Source organism: Alosa sapidissima, chromosome 2 (genome assembly GCF_018492685.1).
Source record: "Alosa sapidissima isolate fAloSap1 chromosome 2, fAloSap1.pri, whole genome shotgun sequence".
NCBI classification, from domain to species: Eukaryota; Metazoa; Chordata; class Actinopteri; order Clupeiformes; family Clupeidae; genus Alosa; species Alosa sapidissima.
Genome location: NC_055958.1, coordinates 20,633,455 through 20,653,031, shown reverse-complemented (window position 1 = coordinate 20,653,031; position 19,577 = coordinate 20,633,455). Strand labels below are relative to the sequence as shown.

At 45.4% G+C, this 19,577-nt stretch overlaps 1 protein-coding gene across 9 annotated transcripts in view; it reads right to left on the bottom strand.

Moving 5' to 3' along the window:
- The window catches only part of tns1b (tensin 1b), a 179,671-nt gene that overhangs the window by 128,352 nt on the left and 31,742 nt on the right, over nt 1-19,577 (bottom strand). The window contains exon 1 of one of the 9 annotated variants that reach the window (XM_042065498.1): nt 9,703-9,798. The exons of the other annotated variants lie outside the window; for them this stretch is intronic. Coding sequence (XP_041921432.1) covers nt 9,703-9,798 — 96 coding nt within the window. Of the gene's footprint in view, nt 1-9,702; nt 9,799-19,577 lie in introns of those variants that run through there. 9 annotated transcript variants of the gene reach the window in all.

Genomic DNA, 19,577 nt, shown 5'->3' with positions numbered 1-19,577 from the left:
GGACCAATATGTGGGGCCGGGCACGTCGTCTCCCCCGGAAAATCACCACCACTTTAATCAGACTGAGTTTACAGACATCTTCATTAGGGGAGGCCTTCCTCCCTGGATAAGCCCCACAGCAGCGGGGGGAGCGGCAGGGGAGGCTGCAGGGATTCTGTGGGCCCCCTTCACTCTCCCCCTGGACGAAGCCCATCACATCTCGCTGAGCTCCACTCCCGCAATCACCACCGCGCGCCACAGCCAGAGGCTCCGCCATGCTCCCTTAATCAATCCGTTTATGAGTGCCACGGCAGTCAATAGGCCTGCTATATATACACACCCGCCAAGCTGAGGATGTGCTTTCACTGAATTCTATTTCCAGGGCCCGGAAATCAGATGAGAGGCAACACAATATGGCAAAGTGTCCCAAGCCCACAGGAGCGACCGCACATTAGAGGAGATTGGGGTCAGGAGCAGGCGAGAGAAGAGGGAGACGGGACAAAGAGGGGATGAGGCGAGGAGACGACTCTCAGCCCCGATCAAAGAGCTGTCTCCAACAGTTCCAACAGAGTTATTCATATAAAGACGTATCAAAAGAGACAGCGCAATCCCTGGGCTTTACTGGAGAAGGATAGATAGAGAGAGAAAGAGAGAGAGAGAGAGAGAGAGAGAGAGAGAGTGTGTGAGAGAGAGAGAGAAAGGGTGCAAGAGAGAACAGGCGTCAATCTGCAGATGGGTGAGGGCGGAGCAAAGGCGATGTTTACCTTTATCATACAGGAGATGAGTCACACGTGTACAGTACACAGCACCGGCAGAATCATTAAAGTATTTCCTCTCTGGCCTCATCTTGAAACAATTTGGGATTCTCCCGGACCACCAGGGTGCATTGTTTAATCTACGTATTTGTTTGTGCACAGTTCTCGTTGAATGGAGGGAAAGGAGGGGGAAAGAGGGGAAAGTATCATTCATTGGTCATCATCTGTATCCGAGCACAATCACATAGTCGGTGTATTGCACAACATAGAGAATTGTGTATTGCACAATATAGAGCTGATGTCTAAGCGATTCCAGACACAGCTCAGCCTGAGAACTGAGACATCACTAACCTCATGGAGGGACCCAGTGTTCACTTGCATACATTAAACACACACACACACACACACACACACAGACACACACACACACATCAGCGTTCACTTGCATAAACACACACACACACACACACACACACACACACACACACACACACACACACACACACACACACACACACACACACACACACACACACCCATCAGCACACACCATACATATTCTACATGCACTTCCATACTTCCACACAGCATAGCCCCAGCTGGTGTAGTAGGGGCTCTTCCAGACGCAGGCCTTGCCAGGCGAGGTTAAGCCCTGAGGCGGGAGGCCGTGTGGACGTGGTTGTAAATCACCCCGAGGGAAAGCCAGGGCTCACCACAGCACAGCCAGAGCGCTAAGCGCAATTCACAGCTGTCCACGACACACTTAGCCATGGCCCTGGGGGATGCTGTCAAAACCTCCAGTTTCTCATGCGCCACCAGTTTTATCCACATTCCCCACCAATTTCTCCCACATTCACCACCAATTTCATCCACATTCCCCACCAATTTCTCCCACATTCACCACCAGTTTTATCCACATTCCCCACCAATTTCTCCCACATTCACCACCAATTTCTCCCACATTCATCACCAGCGTTGACCAGTCATAGAAAGCAGGAACTCACTTAATTCATCCTCTTGAGAAGACAAAGTTGGTTTCCTTGAGAACACACACCTGAATTGCTCTTGGAAATACCCTCTGGCTATTTTTTGCTGGACCATAACAGTGTTAAAAGTGAATTCACTGCATGTGTTTAGCAGACAACATGCCCAAGCTTCTAAAAATAAGTACAAAGAACTCATTCAATTACAAAATCAAAGCATGAAGTAATCAAATGTGCACATTGTTGTTATAGAATCTCACTGTGGCACATCAAAGTAGCCATAGCAGCCCCTAGTGGACACATGAAGCACAGCTGAGACCCCACAGTAGTCTGCCATACAAATTTCACTCAAACAGCACAGCATGTAACATGAATGACAAGATTACTTGATTGGATTGTTCAGCTTAAGACAGGAGATCAAATTGGCTGATCCTTTTCCATTACACTGCTGGCAAAGGTAGCTGTTGCAAGTCTGCATTTAAAGACAGCTGTGGAGCCATTGTTGGCTTAAAAGGAACCACACAGTGTGTCAAAGTCTAACGACAGGAATAGAAACATTGTGCTCTCTGTGCTTTGGAGTATCAATCAGCAAAACCAAATAAACCACCTACGGACGCCAGTGGACAGAGATGAAATCGGAGAAGTCTGTTTTTTCCCTCCATATCACAGCAAAGCAAGGAAAATGTCCTGGTAAGAATGGGGGTCCATTTCATTACAGCACAGACTGGATAATATAATCACAGTGTCACATTACCCCTCTATTTGCTGGCTGTATGCTTTTACAGAAAACAATTCATTTATGACCATGTGCGGGACGTGTACACGTGCACATACACAAATACTTTACACACATACACACACACACACACACACACACACACACACACACACACACAAAGTAAAGGCCAACATAGGGAAATGAGACTAGGGAGAAGAATGGATTTGTCCCTTGTGATTTTGATAAGAGAAAGCAGCAGACAAAGCTATCAGCGGGGCTGCCGATGACTGAAGCTTTTGTTCTCCAAGTTCAAAGACGCAATGCTTTGCAGCGAGTGAGAGAACTGTAAGCAATCTGCTGTGACAGCATTAGAAAACAACAAGGCGTCCATGGCACTCGGACACACCAGCAATGAGAAACACCAGCGGGGTCTGGCCTAAAAAGCCACCGAGAGATTACAAGGGGGGCAGGGTAGTACCAAAAAACAGACACCATATTTTCTCCAGCTAATCAAATCAATCATGGCTCCACATCAGTATTCCTCTGACCTTTCGCTTCTGTGTTCTCTTGGAAAATCATCCCAGAGCATTACGTTCAATGCTTCCATTATGGAAATCAAATGTTCTCTGGTACAAGGATAATCTACTACAGAAGTGGAGGTGAAATTGGTGGTGGGGCCATTTCTGTATGGACTGTGATTGCATCAACGGGAGGAGGAGAACTGGAGAGAAGGCCAACTGAGGGGATATGAGGGGAAAGGGTAGTGTGTGCAGTAGAGGGCTTGAAGAGAGTAAAGACAGAGACACGTACAAACAGCCCCACACAATAACAGCCCTACACAATAACAGGTCCACACAATAACAGCCCCACACAATAACAGCCCAACATGGCCACGTGAGCCCCAACATGGTGTTGTGCTTTGTACTTGGCAGAAATCTCTCGACTAACTTCACTCAGCATAGCAGGAAGACAGGAAGGACACCCCCTTTCCTATTCCCCCTGCCCGCCCCCTTACACACACACACAGACACACACACAGACACACACACACACACACACACACACACACACACACACACACACACACACACACACACACACACACACACACACACACACACACACACACACACACACACACTCATGCATATCCCTCTCACTCAGTCATTCCACCACTTGTGGAAAAACACAACACAGACACACCCTCTCCTCCCAGGCCCTGGGCTCACGTGTGTGAGCACGCCTTCCTGCGGAGGCTCTGGACAGCAGGGCTACTGGGGGTGAGAGACCCACAGTGGTGAAGGCCTCCGCCCCCCAACCAACCACCACACATCCTCCCCCTCTTGCTCTCTCATATTAAACATCCCAAGTGGACCTTGTATAAAACTCTGAGGTCTATAATCGCTTACATACCACAACGCTGAGAGCCAAGTTAAACTGACAAAACCAACATTTCAGCCCATGCCAAACTTATCTTCCTCTAAGCAGCAGGAAATCCACCCAGTTCTCCCAAACTCTCTATGGCTATTAGCTCATCCCATTACTGTGGTGCGCAATCACAGAGTTATATAATGGCAAGCACACTGTGGGGCCAAGCCAGGAACCTGAGGTCTCGGCAGATGTCCTGAGATCCATCAGTGTTTGGATGCTCACAGAAGAAGGGAGTCTAAAGGCCACAGAGAATCATTCATGACAGGGGAGACATGAGAAATGGTCAATTTAAATCATTACCTAAAGCCCTTTGTTCTAGTAATATTTGGAATTTTTCAAAAAGTCATCTGTTTTGTATCTAACTAATTAATTCTCCTTACATGGTCATTGTTTGTAGGTTGTTGTTATGATGATGATTAGTGATTGTTATTAATCTTTTAACCAATTACAGATCTACTCACCAGAAGCTCCTATTTGCTCACAGACAGCGGTTTTACTAGACATGAAGCTCAAATGACACTTTGTTCATGAATGCCTGATGTGTGTTTGGAATGTAAGATACATATAAAATGTAGAGAAATCATATAAAATGGTATAAAATGTTACCCTTCATTTGCCAATAACAACAAAACCAGACTTCCTTAATTATAAATATTCAGGCTTTCACATTTACCAGACTTGCAAGTAGGTTGGCTAGCTAGGTAGGATGCTTGTTAGCAACTAGGCTACATCCAAGTCTGACCACTCTAATTTATTTTTACTGCTACCCTGTCTGTTATTACCAAAAGCATGACTCAATACAGAATCAAAATAAGATCACTGGTGTTATTTACAGATGTAATTTAATGTACATACAGTATCGTTCCTCAATCCTGATTTTTTGTTTTGTGTGGCAATAAACAGAAAATGTGAGCATGAGAGCTTACTGGGTCACAGCAGATCCATAGCCTACTGTACTACTAGCGACGCAACACCTATGTAGATAGCACAGATCACCTTGGATATACTTGAACCAGAAGTCAGAAATACTGCTATATTCAAGAGCAGAAAACTATCGTCATGAGGATGATGTGCAAATGGTCACAAGAATCAAGAAGAGGCAAGAGATAAAGGGAAAAAAGAAAAATAATCACAAGGTGCAGCAGCTTCCTTATCAAGGGCATTAAGAGGCCATCTGGGTATTCATTTGTAGACTCCACAAATACAGAGAGGTTAAGAATCTCTATTGGTGATGAATCAAGGCCTTTCACTGAGTAAACCCTTATTACAACATACTAATGGATAAGCTGATGATTGATGCCAATATTTATCCAGTAGTGATTTTGCACTCCGTCCTCTCCTGGCACTTGGGTCTGGGCACAAGGCCTTGTCTCCATTTTATTTGTTTTTCCTTCAGCTGACTGGAATGTTTCTGTGTGTGTCGCATTTCATTTATTAGTCCCAAGGACATTAGTTAAATGAGAAGAAAAGTGCTTTGTTCTCCCCAATGATAAGTACAGGCCAGAAACAGCATGGCATGCCATCAACATGCCAATACAGAGAGATTGATTTTAGGGCAAAAAGAGAAGTGCCTGCTACCATCACATTCTGCTTGCAATCTTTCTCTCTGCTGCAGGGAGACAGGCAGCCTCTTTGTTAATTATCGTAAGTGCATGGAGCTATGTCTGTGTGTGTAAGAGAGAGAGAGAGAGACAGAGAGACAGAGAGGGTGGGGGATAGAGTATGTGCACACATGAGTATAAGCATTTGTGTGTCTTCTGGTAAAAATACCTGAGGTATCTCACAGACATAAAATGCAGGGGAAAATGTTCCACTTATCTATACCTTGTGTTTGTGTGTTCTGCCATTATAACAACCCTCGCAGTTATGAATGAAATTTAGTTTGCCGAACAGGACACCATGCCAAGAAATGTCCCAGGCCGATCCCAGGCTCAGTTTCACTCAAATTGCCTTGGCTTATTTTGACAGGGATCAAGGATGAAAGAGCCCCAGTGTCTTAGATCATCTTTGGCCTGTGCTGCAATAACCATGGAGAAATATTCCTGGAGACTTTATTTGTGCTTCACGGACTCCTCTCATGAATGTCAATGAATGAGCTCGGAGGTATGGATAGCAGCGGATGTTATTTCTGTATATATAATGCTGCTTGTTCTAAAAGCAAGGAGGTCACATTGAGGAATTTAAAAATATTCAGTATTGCAGTATTTAATAAAAATAAAAATACATCTCTACTCCTGTATGAGTGTGTGTGTATGACCACAGACATACATGTGTGTGTGTGTGTGTGTGTGTGTGTGTGTGTGTGTGTGTGTGTGTGTGTGTGTGTGTGTGTGTGTGTGTGTGTGTGTGTGTGGTGTGTGTCAGTGTTTGCTTGGCTGAATACCAACTTCTGGTTACTGACACTTTAAGCCAAACTTTCGGGTTTCATGATGAGTGCCATGTCAGGCAATGTCTGCTGTATTGTACTAATGCCCATGAGCAAGTCTGACACCATTATCAGTGTCTTGCCTGCATACTGTACAGCATCTCATCCATGCCTATCTGCACTATGCACCAAGAGATTATTTTCCAGTTTAGCCCTAAGATACAATTGCATTCATTACTCCCTTGAAAAGTTTGGATGTTGAATAGCACATGCATGACCATGACACCAAACCCTTAAGAGGTTTATCCAGGCGTTGGCTTGGATCTTGATCCACTTGCATCCACCCCATCCCCAGAACTCCCCTCCAGGCCAGTGTGTCTTCAGGCCTGGTGATAACCATAATTCCTTACAGCGTTGGTGCCGGTGTCATGCCAGTGGAGGCTTAGAGTGGAGAGGCAAACAGAGATGTTGAACCAAACCCTGGAGCTAATGCTGAACCGCCAGTGAACTTGGCACCACCTCTCCTTCCCAAGACACAAAGGGCGAGCTCATAGCCAGGGACACTGGCAGAAGACAGCAGCTCCAATAGAGAGATAAGGGGATGAAATGGAGGGCAGAGGAGGACAGAGAAACCCCCAGAATACACTTCCCAATTCAACACTATTAGGTTTCTATGTTCTATATTTTCTAAGTCATCAGCAAAAACAGGGATAAACAAATCAAATAAAAAAAAAAAACTAGATGTACCGCAGAGCGGTACAAAATATGACCGCCGCCCAGTCCAGCACATTTTTTCCACAAAAATAAATCACGCTGAAAGGCCTATATGATTCTAACTGTCTCACTAAATTGCATTATCCACCCTCAATTCTCACTGGTATCTGCTAGACAACAAGTACCAAAACATGATTAGTTCATAGATTTCACATGTAAAATTCATTTTATACAACCCCACCCCCATCTTCCCTATTCATAATTCTGAGAAATTCTTGAATTGTGTGCATGTGTGCGTGTACACGTTTATGTTTATGTGTGTGGGTGTGGGTGTGTGTGTGTGTGTGTGCGTGCTTGTGTGTGTACGTATGATTACTGTGAATGTATGTATGTGCGTGTGTATCTGTTTATGCACATGTGTGCACATGGAATGGGTTAACATGACCCCTGGAGGCAAACATACGGAAAAAATTGGTCATACTAGGCCCTACGGTTCTCAAGATATTCACAGAAAACTGTGTCTGCCCTACCCTCCTTTCAGGGGGTCCAGTACAGCGGGGGGGCTACAGATCAAAACGAAAACCGATGGTTCCATGCTATCCATGTGGGGTTACATGCCCACCAAGTTTCGTGTACCCCGGTCTTTCAGTGTCCCGGGAATCCTTGACGGAAATTTGGTCGGAAATATTCGCTGCGCGGCGGTCATAATAAGTGCCATCCAGTATGACATTTCAGTGTTTGAAGCAAGGATTTCAGGGCATTTATGCGTTCCAAGTTTTCTGTGAATATCTCGAGAACCGTAGGGTTTAGGAGGACCACCTTTTTTTTGTATGTTGATCGCAAGGGGCCATGTCAACCCATTCCATAACCACTCATTTCATGTATAGCGCCACCTAGTTAAACACAAAAAAGTAAAAATGAGGTGTAAATGAGGTGTAATTGCAGGTATCTGTGACCTAACAAAGTCAAAACTGCACGAAATTGGAAGTGTAGGATCATTATGACACCCTCTGAATGCACGCCAAGTTTCGTGGAATTCCGTTCATGGGGGGCCACACAATAAATTAATTTATGTTACTATACACCAACTGGCCTGTAGGTGGCCGAAGACAGTTTTCTGTGAATATCTCGAGAACCGTAGGGTCTAAAAGGACCACCTTGTTTTTTGTATGTTAGTCTTAAGGGGCCATGTCAACCCATACCATTACCATTTTTTTCATGTATAGCACCACCTAGTTAAAAATTAAAAAGCAAAAAATTAGATGTTTTCATCACAATATCTCTGGCTGACATGGTCAAAACTGCACGAAATTGAAAGTGTAGGATCATTATGACACCCTCCGAATGCATGCCAAGTTTGGTGAACTTTTGTTCATGGGGGGCCTTACAATAAAATAATTTATGTGTACATTTAGTGACCGTACACCAACAGAGTTTTCTGTCAATATCTTGAGAACCGTAGGGCCTAGGATGACCAATTTTTTCCGTATGTTTGCCTCCAGGGGTCATGTTAACCCATTCCATATGCACACATGTGCATAAACAGATACACACGCACACACATACATTCACAGTAATCATATGTATGACACATACTCACACAGTAGACATATGTACGCATGCATGCACATGCACATGCACACACACAGGCACATACACAGGCACACACACACACACACACACATAAACATAATTTCTCAGAATTATGAACAGGCAAGATGGGGGTGGGGTTGCATAAAATGAATTTTACATGTGAAATCTATGAACTAATCATGTTTTGGTACTTGTTGTCTAGCAGATCCCAGTGAGAATTGAGTGTGCATAATGCAATTTAGTGAGACAGTTAGAATCATATATGCCTTTATTTTATTAATTTGTGGAAAAAATGTGCTGGACTGGGCGGCGGTCATATTTTGTACCACTCTGCGGTACATCTAGTTTAGTCATCTTCAATACAAAAAACAGAGTGGTCAGAGGCAGTCAGTCAAGTAAGAAGGTGGGGGAGGTCAGAACACTGCATTAGCCTCACACAGCTACCATCACAATTGGCCAAAGAGCCAAACCGAGCTACTTTTCCCTTCACTCACTCACGACCCAGTCGCTCATGAATGCCGTAAAAACACACTGTCAGCTCTCTGGGCTGTTTTACTGCTTGCCATATTTCATTTCTTACATCGCTGTGGGATACCAAGGTAACCCTGAAATCAATAAAACAGAACTGACTTTGTAAATGGGGGAAATGTCCCATGACAGCCGTGCATAAGGACATTGATGAATTCATACTATAAAGCCATTTAACCTCCTGTGTAACCGAAATATTTTCGCATTCCATGTCAATTCCATTCCATTCCAAAAGAAGTCAGGGAGAAATATTGACAGCACATATCTCAATCTCTGTGGGAAATCTGACCAAAAAAAGGTTGCATTTGTCATAAATCCATACAAAAAATAAAAGACTTGTGCATTAGTTTAAAAATTATGATTGAATAAACTGATAAACAATGACTTAAATGATAATAAAGACAATTTCTGGTCAGCCATAACAAAGCATCACCACAAAACCCATCGGTTTTTCATCCCAGCATGCCTCTCCAAACAGAACCTACACTACATACACCTCTCCCCTCCAGAAGGAGGGGAATAGTATACACATACACCTCTCCTCTCCAGAATGAGGGGAATATTATACACATACACCTCTCCTTTCCAGAAGGAGGTATAAGGAGGTGTATGTGGACTCCAGGGGTGCTGACTTACCTTTTCACTTCTGAAAAACCTGATAGGGAAGAAGCAGAAGAACAGGAACTTCCCCCAGTTTATGAGAGCAGCCAGGCACCAATTCAGACGGGCCATGGCTACTTTCCTCCGACCTCTCCCTCTCTCTTTCTCTCTGTTCTCTCTCTCTCTCTCTCTCTCTCTCTCTCTCTCTCTTTTCCTATCTTCTCTCAGCTATCCCAACAGCCAATGTCGATGTTGTGCTGTGGACGTTCCACTGGCAGACCCTCCCGATCTCAGAACCAGGTTTCAGGCCCCGCATCTGAGCCCTAAATCCGTCACAGTGATCCAGCCCGCTCTCGGAGCAGAGGATGGAGCGTCATCTCGGAGAGTGGTACATCCAGAGTCTGGAGGGCTGTGATGGGACGACGTGCCTGCTGCCAGCATACTCCCCCCCCCACCCCCAACCACACACACACACACACACACACACACTCTGCTCTCCACTCAGGGTCTCTAAGCTCCTAGTCTGGGGATCCTACATGGGAGGAGGAGGAGGAGGAGGAGGGGAAGAGAGTGAAAGAGGGTTGGAGGGAGGGCGGGGAGGGTGCAGGAGACAATACAATTAACGTCCCGTATATTGAAATGGACGTGCAGATGGTTCGAAAGAAAATAAATGAAATGCATTAAAAAAAATCTAAAAGAATATTTGTTGTGAGCAACGTCAGCAACCTGCTGCACTCCCAAGATGAGCATGGCGGAAGAGCGACCAAGAGGAGTCAGTACTGAGGACGATGTGGGTGAGTACATCCTGCCTCTCAGCTCAACCTTGACTGAGACTCAATCAAGGAGTAAATACACTCTGAACCCACTGAAAGCCCTCTCCAACACAAAGCCGTCTACATAGCTTTTGGTAGCTTTTGGTAACCCTTACCCCAGACACAATAATATCCATAACAAAAAGCAGCTAAAATGAAATTCGGGCAAGAAAAAAAAAATTAAAAATGACGTCTCTGACATCTCCACTTGGGAGCGGAGTGTAATGAAGATGGGCAGTCCGTTAGCCAATCATAATTTGGCTCTGTGGTGACACACGTCCTCCGTTCCCCTTGGGGAACTCTCTGCCTGCCTGTCTCAGTAAAACCTTCATTTAGACTAAGGGACTGTGCAATTAGCCCGGACAGATATTGACCAACTCATTATGCTGCCTTCCAAAGTGGGTGGGTTGGGGAATAGTGATTGAAAGGCAGAGTCTGTGGGTGCGGCCAGCCCAACCCAGATCTCTGATTGCACTGTGATTTATGGACAAGGCTCTTGCTGGTGGTATTAATCTACGGAGACTTTACAAGACAAAAACAAACATGTAAAAGCGTATCAGGGAAACTTGAGATAACCCCCCTTCACTGCAGTGGAAGGAGAGATGGTGGATCAGAATTGCAAATGAAGTCTTGCTGCTGACAGATCCCAGGATGTGTTCTGTTGATTTATAGTGATTCATTCATTTCATTCGAGCTGAACAACAAAACAACCTGGTGCGTGGGCTGCACCTACAAATTATTGCTTCACATGAAAAGACTTCCTGCTTACAGACCACCCATACATTTCTATTGTCAAATGATGTAATACTGTTTGTGTAAATATTGCAAAACATATTAAACTGATTAAAAGAAACATCAATTAAATATATCACAATTCTTATTAAACATTAACATTAAACAAGCAATGACTCACAATACCAAGTGGATATCAACATCAAATTGCTTATAATGAGTTGAGTGACAACTGGTTTAAAGCTGATCAGTCATAAGTCATCAGCATCACAAATAAATGTCCTTAACCCATTCACTAAGCACACTGATCACATTACCCGACGTCCGTCTGCTGCTTAGTGATACAACTCGCACCTGTGGTCTCACAGCATGAGTCATCTCGGTGCTTAAAATGCTTCAGTCAATCTGGTTAGAACAAGTCATTGTCAGAGGGTATGACTAGCCTCTACCTGCCTTCCCGACTAGCCTCTACCAGGCCTTCCAAGTCTTTAACAGAGATGCGTTTTAATCCACATACAGGCTAGCCTTGCTGAAGCTAGCCACCAAAAGCTTCTGAAGTGACAAAGGTGTATTACATGTGCACGGAGCCATCTGGCTGGAGGGGACAGTGGAGACAGAGAGACTGTGGCTCTATGCCACTACCATGGTCTGCACTCCAAAGAGACCTCTGAACACGCCACAGAGGCCAGATCGAGTGCCAGACTGAGACCCCCAACGGCGTGATTTGTGGCGTGAGGATGTTTCGAACAGAATAGTGAAAGATGTACTACTCTAAAGAGCTCTTAAAGCTGCACAGCATTAAGTCTTACTTCAGCTCGATTTCAGAGTGCTCCCTGCAGGCTCGTAACCTTAATTCCACCAAAAAGTGTGCGTCAGCTGCAGTGTGTGTGTGAAAACATATACCCTGGGAGCCGTGAGGAGGCTGGTAAGCCGCACGCCTGTCCATCATAAAAGCTGCACAGGATACGGCCGTTTGCACTTCATGAGCAGGAAGTGAGCGGAGAGCACTGAGCAGTTAAAAAACGGAGAAGTCAATGTGCGGCAGGCGGGCGAGATAACCCCCAGTTAGGGTGGATCTCCGCCTCATCCTGTTTTCCTGGCCTGCAGTGGGTTTTGAGGAACAGGCCATGGGCCCAGCCGATGGAGAGAGAAAGAGAGAGAGAGAGAGAGAATGAGGGAGAGAGAGAGAAGAGGCTATCACCAGTGATGGCATCAGCGATGGGTAGGAATTTACACAACTGATAAAGGAGACAGAGATAGATAACCTGACGGGAGGCCTCAAAGTGCACCGTGTAACAAAAATGCGAACGCTATCAAATGACTGGAATGCAAAACGGCTGAAGTCTTTGATAGACATATCACACAGAGCTCAACTCAAACAACAACACATACACAAAGGATGACTGAGACAGAAAGGAAAAAGCCTAGAAGACACAGAGACAGAGAAAGGGCCAGAGAGAGAGAGATCGACAGATAGACAGATAGACAGATAGAGAGAAAAAGAGAGAGAGAGAGAGCGATAGAGAGAAAGAGAGAGAATGCCTGGGCGACAGCGAGAAGGAGAGCGGAGAAGACAGTGTGAGAGAGGGAGACAGTGAGAGAGAGAGAGAGAGAGAGAGAAGCAGGGAGGGGGGGGGGGGTTCTGGCAGACTGTCAGGCAGTGAAAGCACAGGCTTCCTGCGCTCCTGGAAGAATAAACAAAGCGTTTTCATCCCATTCTCTCTGCCGGCTCAGGTGCTCCTGGCCTGTTCTGGGAAATCACGGGAGAGGCTTAGTCACTGTCCCAGGCTCATTGTTTCTCGCATAACGGTTTGGGGGGAGGGGGGTGATTGGGGGGGGGGGTAGTGGAGAGAGATGTTCGTGTTTTTAGAGGGGGCTAGCATAAGCAACTGCAGCTGGTGGTCAAATCAGCACACTAAGCTGGCTGTTCTAAAGTCATGCCATCTGCTCTTAAAAAAGTGGCTGTCACTACCACACCCGAGGCGCTCTATTTCGGCCTAAATGAGCCCAGCCCGGTCAGTGTGCTTTCGGACACTTGATAACAGGATATGGGGTGCAAACTCAAGGTCGCGCTGCATGTTTTGAGCTAAGCTGGCTGAAATTCACACCTCTGACCAAAACGAAGCCAGCTGTTTTGTTCATTTGAGGGTGTGGGCGCTCCTCTTGGTGTCCTGGAGGAGACTTTGCTGTCCTTCCTAAGAAAGTTTAGCTGTCAAACAAAATAGCATCATGATCACTGAAATTTGGACAACTGTTCTTTTAATTATAATCGACCCACTCGATTCAGTGTGCTATTTAATGTGCTGCGGTTGAGCTGCCTCAGCATTCTCCAATAGGGAATGTGAATGCAGCTGTGCTTTGTGAGATGAGATTTGCTGGGCTTGGACTTGTGTGTTTGAGTGTGTGTGTGTGTGTGTGTGTGTGTGTGTGTGTGTGTGTGTGTGTGTGTGTGTGTGTGTGTGTGTGTGTCTTTGTGTTTGTGTTTGTGTGTGTGTGTGTGTGTGTGTGTGTGTGTGTGTCTGTGTGTCTGTGTGTGTATGTGTGTGTGTGTGTGTGTGTGTGTGTGTGTGTGTGTGTGTCTTTGTGTTTGTGTGTGTGTGTGTGTGTGTGTGTGTGTGTGTGTGTGTGTGTGTGTGTGTGTGTCTGTGTGTCTGTGTGTGTGTGTGTGTATGTGTGTGTGTGTGTGTGTGTGTGTGTGTGCTAATATGAGTGTGCATGAGTGTGTCTATCTCCATCTGTCTGAGCCCAGTAACAGCAGGTTTCCCTTAGATACCAAACCGACCCGCAAACCACGGCTCAGCACTGGACTAGCTGACGCGTCCGCTCGAGGAAACAGGCGATGGAAACCTTGCTGCAGCCCAACTTTCCCAGGCCATTTTTTCTGTGCACACAGCAACCACAGTTCAGTTGATTCTTTTTAACAAGAGTGATAAAGCGGGCCTCAGAGACCTTATTGTCTGCTGTAATTCATGTGTCAATACAAGCGTGCAGGGGTTTGGCTGGAGTCCGATGACATCATGCACTCTTGACGTGCACTTTAGCTGGTTAAGCACCCCCATATGGTTATGCAAGGCAGAGATGGAAAGCATTTCACTTTTACAGGCCCTTCAGTGCCAGAGATGAAGCTCAGTTTTCATGCAGCAGAAAAAAAGACGGCCGAACTCGAGCAGTCAGGCTGCATGCACGTGCACACCCTGGCCAACACCCCCCTCTAACAGCGTCCACTTACAAATGAAGACATGATGCAGAGCCCTTGATTACAGCGCTGATGATTCATGGATCCAATTAGCCTCTCCACTCTTGGCCATTGATCCCCAAGGCCATTTTGCTAATTGAAACACTTACAAATGTTAATAGTAAGCAGGAATGCAGGAGATTGAATGGAGAGAACAATAATCAATTCCAATCTATACAGATATACACTAGAGGGCACAAAAGAGAGCTAGCAGAACGGAATGGAACACGCATTTCCATAAAGCCATAGCCGTGCATGTAGCATAAGCTGTTCTCCATAAAGCTTTCCAGAAAAAGTCCAAGACATGTGGGCATCTCACATGAGCTCAGTGGCAATCTGACAGCAACTAACCTCACCAAAGCTAATACCCTGAGGGATAACACCTGCCTGCCTTTGAAATGACAAGTCCTTCATAGGAATGTCACTATGTAAAGAGAAAACCTGTAAACAACCCTGAACCTAGGATCCTCCTGATCCCAATGCAAACATGAACTCTGAAAAGAATAGCTTCAGTGGCCCATCATATGACATTTCTGAAGTGATCATGTTTAGGTTTGCAAAGTCAAACAGACCACCTGATAGAACCCTGAGGATTGTGTGTTGCTGGTACACTCCATCATCACGCCGGCCGATAGGGATAGAGGGATCAGGGGTGTTGGGCGACCCAGAGGACAGGAAAGGGAGGATGGGCCTCTGGATTAGCACAAGTAGCCGGGCCTGCACTGGGCTGTGAATGCAGCTCTAATTGGCCCTCTATTGTCCCCAAATGGAGGAGTCCTGTGTGGCCTGGAGAGAGACTAGACAAAGCCCAGAGAAGAGAAAGGAAAGAGGGGGAACAGAGCGAGAGAGAGAGGGAGAGAACGGGTGGCAAGAGAGGGGAAAAAAGAATATCCTCTCTAGTCTCCATCTTCCACTCCCTCCACCCGGGATCTCCAGGCCATTCTGCTGTGCCATGGAGGGCCTCTTCCCCTCTCCAGCTGAAGGGCCCTCACCGAAACTGGCCGGTGAATGGACCTCTGTCAGGCGGGCTGTGGGAAACATCGAGGCCCGCTGGGGGTCGTGCCATCCCACCCTCCCCGAATATCCGCACAGCCAGCCAGTGTACATCTCCGTGGAGCACCATACGGCAGACAAGCAGGGGTTTAACACCACCATCTGCCCCCACTACCAGCCCTCCTCTAGCACCATGACCACCCTTTTATTCACATACACAGAGAGAGAGAGAGAGAGAGAGAGAGAGAGAAAGAGAGAGATGCACACACACACACACTCACCCCCCAAAAATACTGTCCCTTTATATGGCAAGTGATCCTTAAATTCCAGCGCGCTTGCGGGAAGCCTTTAATTAACTGCTGCACATTTCAGCTTGTGCTCCAAACAGTGTTAGCAGTGTTTGCGGTGCACGGGGTCAAACACACTCCACTCTAGGACTGGCAGGCCATCACCTGCTGCTTAATGAGCGCTTTCAGGGCTAGGCTCTCCCTGGCTCAGAGAAAGGTCTGAACTGATGAAAAGGCAATCAGGGGAGGAGAGGGGGCCGGTGAACGCTACCTCCTGTCAGACTCAGGGTGCTCTGCTCTGCACTGAGACCTGGGAGAACATTCTCTCTCTAAGCCCGTAGGAGTTGAATGAGTCCGACGGTGAGTTGAATGTGAGTTATAAGTCATTTTTTTATATCATGTCACACTGGCAACACAAGCAGAACCTAAGCTGTGCAAAGATCCTTCAGCTGCAAATACAAGTGTTGTGTACTGGCACAGGAGGACCCAGCATTTAGAAGTTTAATGTAATTGTGCTCTGCTTTTTCCATTATTATTTTGGTTGTGCTCTCTTGAGCTCTGGATGCAAAACATCCCTGACTGCTAGAAGCCAGGGGAGTGCTTTATGTAGCAGACACTTAATCCCATTACAGTCCCAAATGGAACTCAGGGACACAGCAGTTAAGCCGGGGGGTGGCTCTGCAGGCGCAGGGAAGAGCAAAACCCAAAGAATAAATGTCAAGTTCCCCTTCCAAATGGGATTTGGGGATGTTTAAACCACTGTGTGGTGATGTCATCAAAACCATAGATAATATAACCAAGACCAAAAAATGCATTTTTGTATTTATGTAACTAGAAAAATACAGACAGAAAACACTTTTTTCATCCTGACCACATCTATGGATGACGAAACACTCAGCACCAGCTCAGTAATGAGCTAACTCTACCCTCTCATCTCAGCAGTTTATTCCCATCGAACAACAAAACACAACAGAGGCACAACAGTGCAGAATTCATGTCTCTGAAGGAGCCTGCAGAGATGTTTCGTTTCTGCGTACGTGGACTGGGGCCGTTGTGAAACAACAGCAAGGTCGTGTTGCCTTTACAGATCTATCACCCCAGAGCCATTTCAAAGGTCACTGTTGTGGCTTGCTGCTCAGCAATGCAGTCCAGCGGTCATGCTCAAGAGGAGGTCAGAGTGATCTGGCACTGCGCTTGCCTGACTCCAGAACTGAGTGGTGGGACGTTTACAGAGAGAGGGCCCAAGGAGACATGCTCCACTTGTGTCACTCTAGAAGAAGATCCCCACATAAAAAGGGCCTCAGCGGGCTAAATGAACCCCCCAAAGAGACTGGCAGTCACTGTGACCAGGAATGCAGGACACGCACGGACACACTGCATCAGGAGCCCCCTCAAGCTCCATGGCTGGAGTGCGGAAACAAAACGTTCAAAGCCTCCACCTTTCCAAGTATCTTTCATTAGTTTCTTTGTAATGGTCTGTGGACCTGACCTCTGTCCAGGCAGTAACCATGGCTCATTTCAGCATTAAGCTCTGGTTCTACTCAAGACTGACCATATAGACTAAGTCAAGTCAAGTCAAGTCAACTTTATTTCTATAGCACATTTAAAAACAACTGAGTTGAACCAAAGTGCTTACAAACAAACATAAAACAATGACAATGGTACAACAATAATAATATAACATGGGGGGAAAATAAATAAATAATTGAAATAATAAACAAATTAGTCAAAAATAAAATAAAGAATAAAGAGTGTGTGTGGGGGGGGTATTAAGGTAGATTAAAAGCTTGGGAGAAAATGAAAGTATTTAAGTTAGACTTAAAGCAGTCAATGGTTGGAGAGAGTTGCAGGCAACAACAGAGAAGGCTCTATCACCCTTAGTTTCAAGGCGTGTTTTGGGGATATAGAGAAGATTCTGAGATGAAGACCTAAGTGATCTTTGAGCGCTGTACGGAATTAGTAGGTCACCTATGTAACTAGGTGCCAAACCACTGTGGGCTTTGAAGACAAAAAGCAAAATTTTCAAATTAACTCTGTGCTCCACAGGTAACCAGTGCAGCTTAGCCAACACAGGAGTTTGGCTAAGTTTCTTAGAGCCACTTAATAATCTAGCTGCTCCATTCTGAACTAGCTGGTCTGTTGAGGGTGGATCTAATCTAGTCTAGATGTTATGAAAGCATGTATAAGAGTTTAAAGATCGGAGGACAGAAAGGGCTTCAGTTTTGCAATGGTTCTTAACTGGAAAAAGCTGCCTTTGACCACACTATTTACTTGCTTATTAAAATGTAAAGAGGAGTCAAAGAAAACCCCAAGATTCTTGACTTCACTGTGGCAGTTTGCAATTTCAAAACAATATTTCAAGATAGAAACATCACTTGGAGGGCCAAAAATAATTATATCAGTTTTACTTTCGTTCAGTTGAAGAAAATGTCTTGCCATCCAGCGTTTGACGTCACTGAGACAGTTAGAAATATTCTCCAAAGAACAAATGCCATCAGTGTTAACAGGCAGGTAAAACTGGGTGTCATCTGCATAGCAGTGATACTGAATGTTATACTTTTTAAAAATTGAGCCAAGGGGTAGCATATAAAGAGAGAATAAAAGAGGGCCCAAAATGGATCCCTGAGGAACACCACAATTTATAGGGGCAGAGGAAGAGGAGAAATTGCCTAAACTAACTGAAAATGATCACTAAGATAAGAAGAGAACCATTGCAAAACAGAACCCTGGAGACCAACTTCATCCTCCAAGCGTTTTAATAGGATGTTATGTTCGATGGTGTCAAATGCTGCACTCAGATCAAGAAGCACCAAGAGGGCGCAAGATCCAGAATCAACTGCTAAGAGAATGTCGTTTTGGACTTTTAGCCGATTTAGTGCTGTGCAGAGATCTAAAACATGATTGGAATTTATCACATATATTGAACTCACTCAGATAAGAAGAAACCTGAGAACATTTTCTAGTATCTTTGACAGAAAAGGTCATTTAGAAATAGGCCTATAATTCTTCAGGTCACTGGGCTCAAGGCTAGGTTTCTTCAGTAAAGGTTGCACAATTGCACGTTTAAAACCTGAGGGGACCACTCCATTACCCTGGAAATCCAGAGTTCTCGCGAGAGCACAATTTGAATTGTGCCCGCAAGATACTCTGGCCACGAGCAATGATCCAAATTTCTTCTATCTCTCGAGCGAGAGGGACCAATCAAATCGGTGTAGGCGGGACAAAGGCGAGCTACACTGATGACTGACACTGATGAATTGTTGTGATTGGTCGTAGCGTTATCCAACTGCGTGCAGTGAGAGTTTCAAATGCATGCTTGGTGCCGCCCCTCGAATTGGGCCATTTTCATTACTCGTGGCCAGACCCTAAATCTGAAAGATTCCAGGGTCTGGTTTACCAGGCTACCACTCCATTGGTTAGTGAGTGATTAATTATGGCCAATACAAGAGGGCAGATGATGGTAAAAACTTCTTTAAAAAGGCGTGCAGGTAAAACATCTAAGTGGCAGGATGTAGATTTCATATGGGAGACCACCTCAGAAAGCTGGGAGGAAGATATAGCCTGAAACTGTTGGAGGCAGCTAGGTGAAAGTTCTATCACTGAGGGATCCGAATCCGGAGGTGAGATTTGAGATTTTATTTTGTCAATTTTATCGATGAAGAAGTTGAGGAACTCACAGATTTCTGTTGAAGGGGCAAGAGTAGATGACGCAGAGGCAGGATTTATAATACAATTAATGGTATTAAATAAAACTTTTGGCATATGAGCATTATTGTTGATAAGCTGAGCATAATACTCAGACAGAGTTTTGGTAGATCTTTAGAGAATCTCTGAAAAGGTCATAGAAGACCT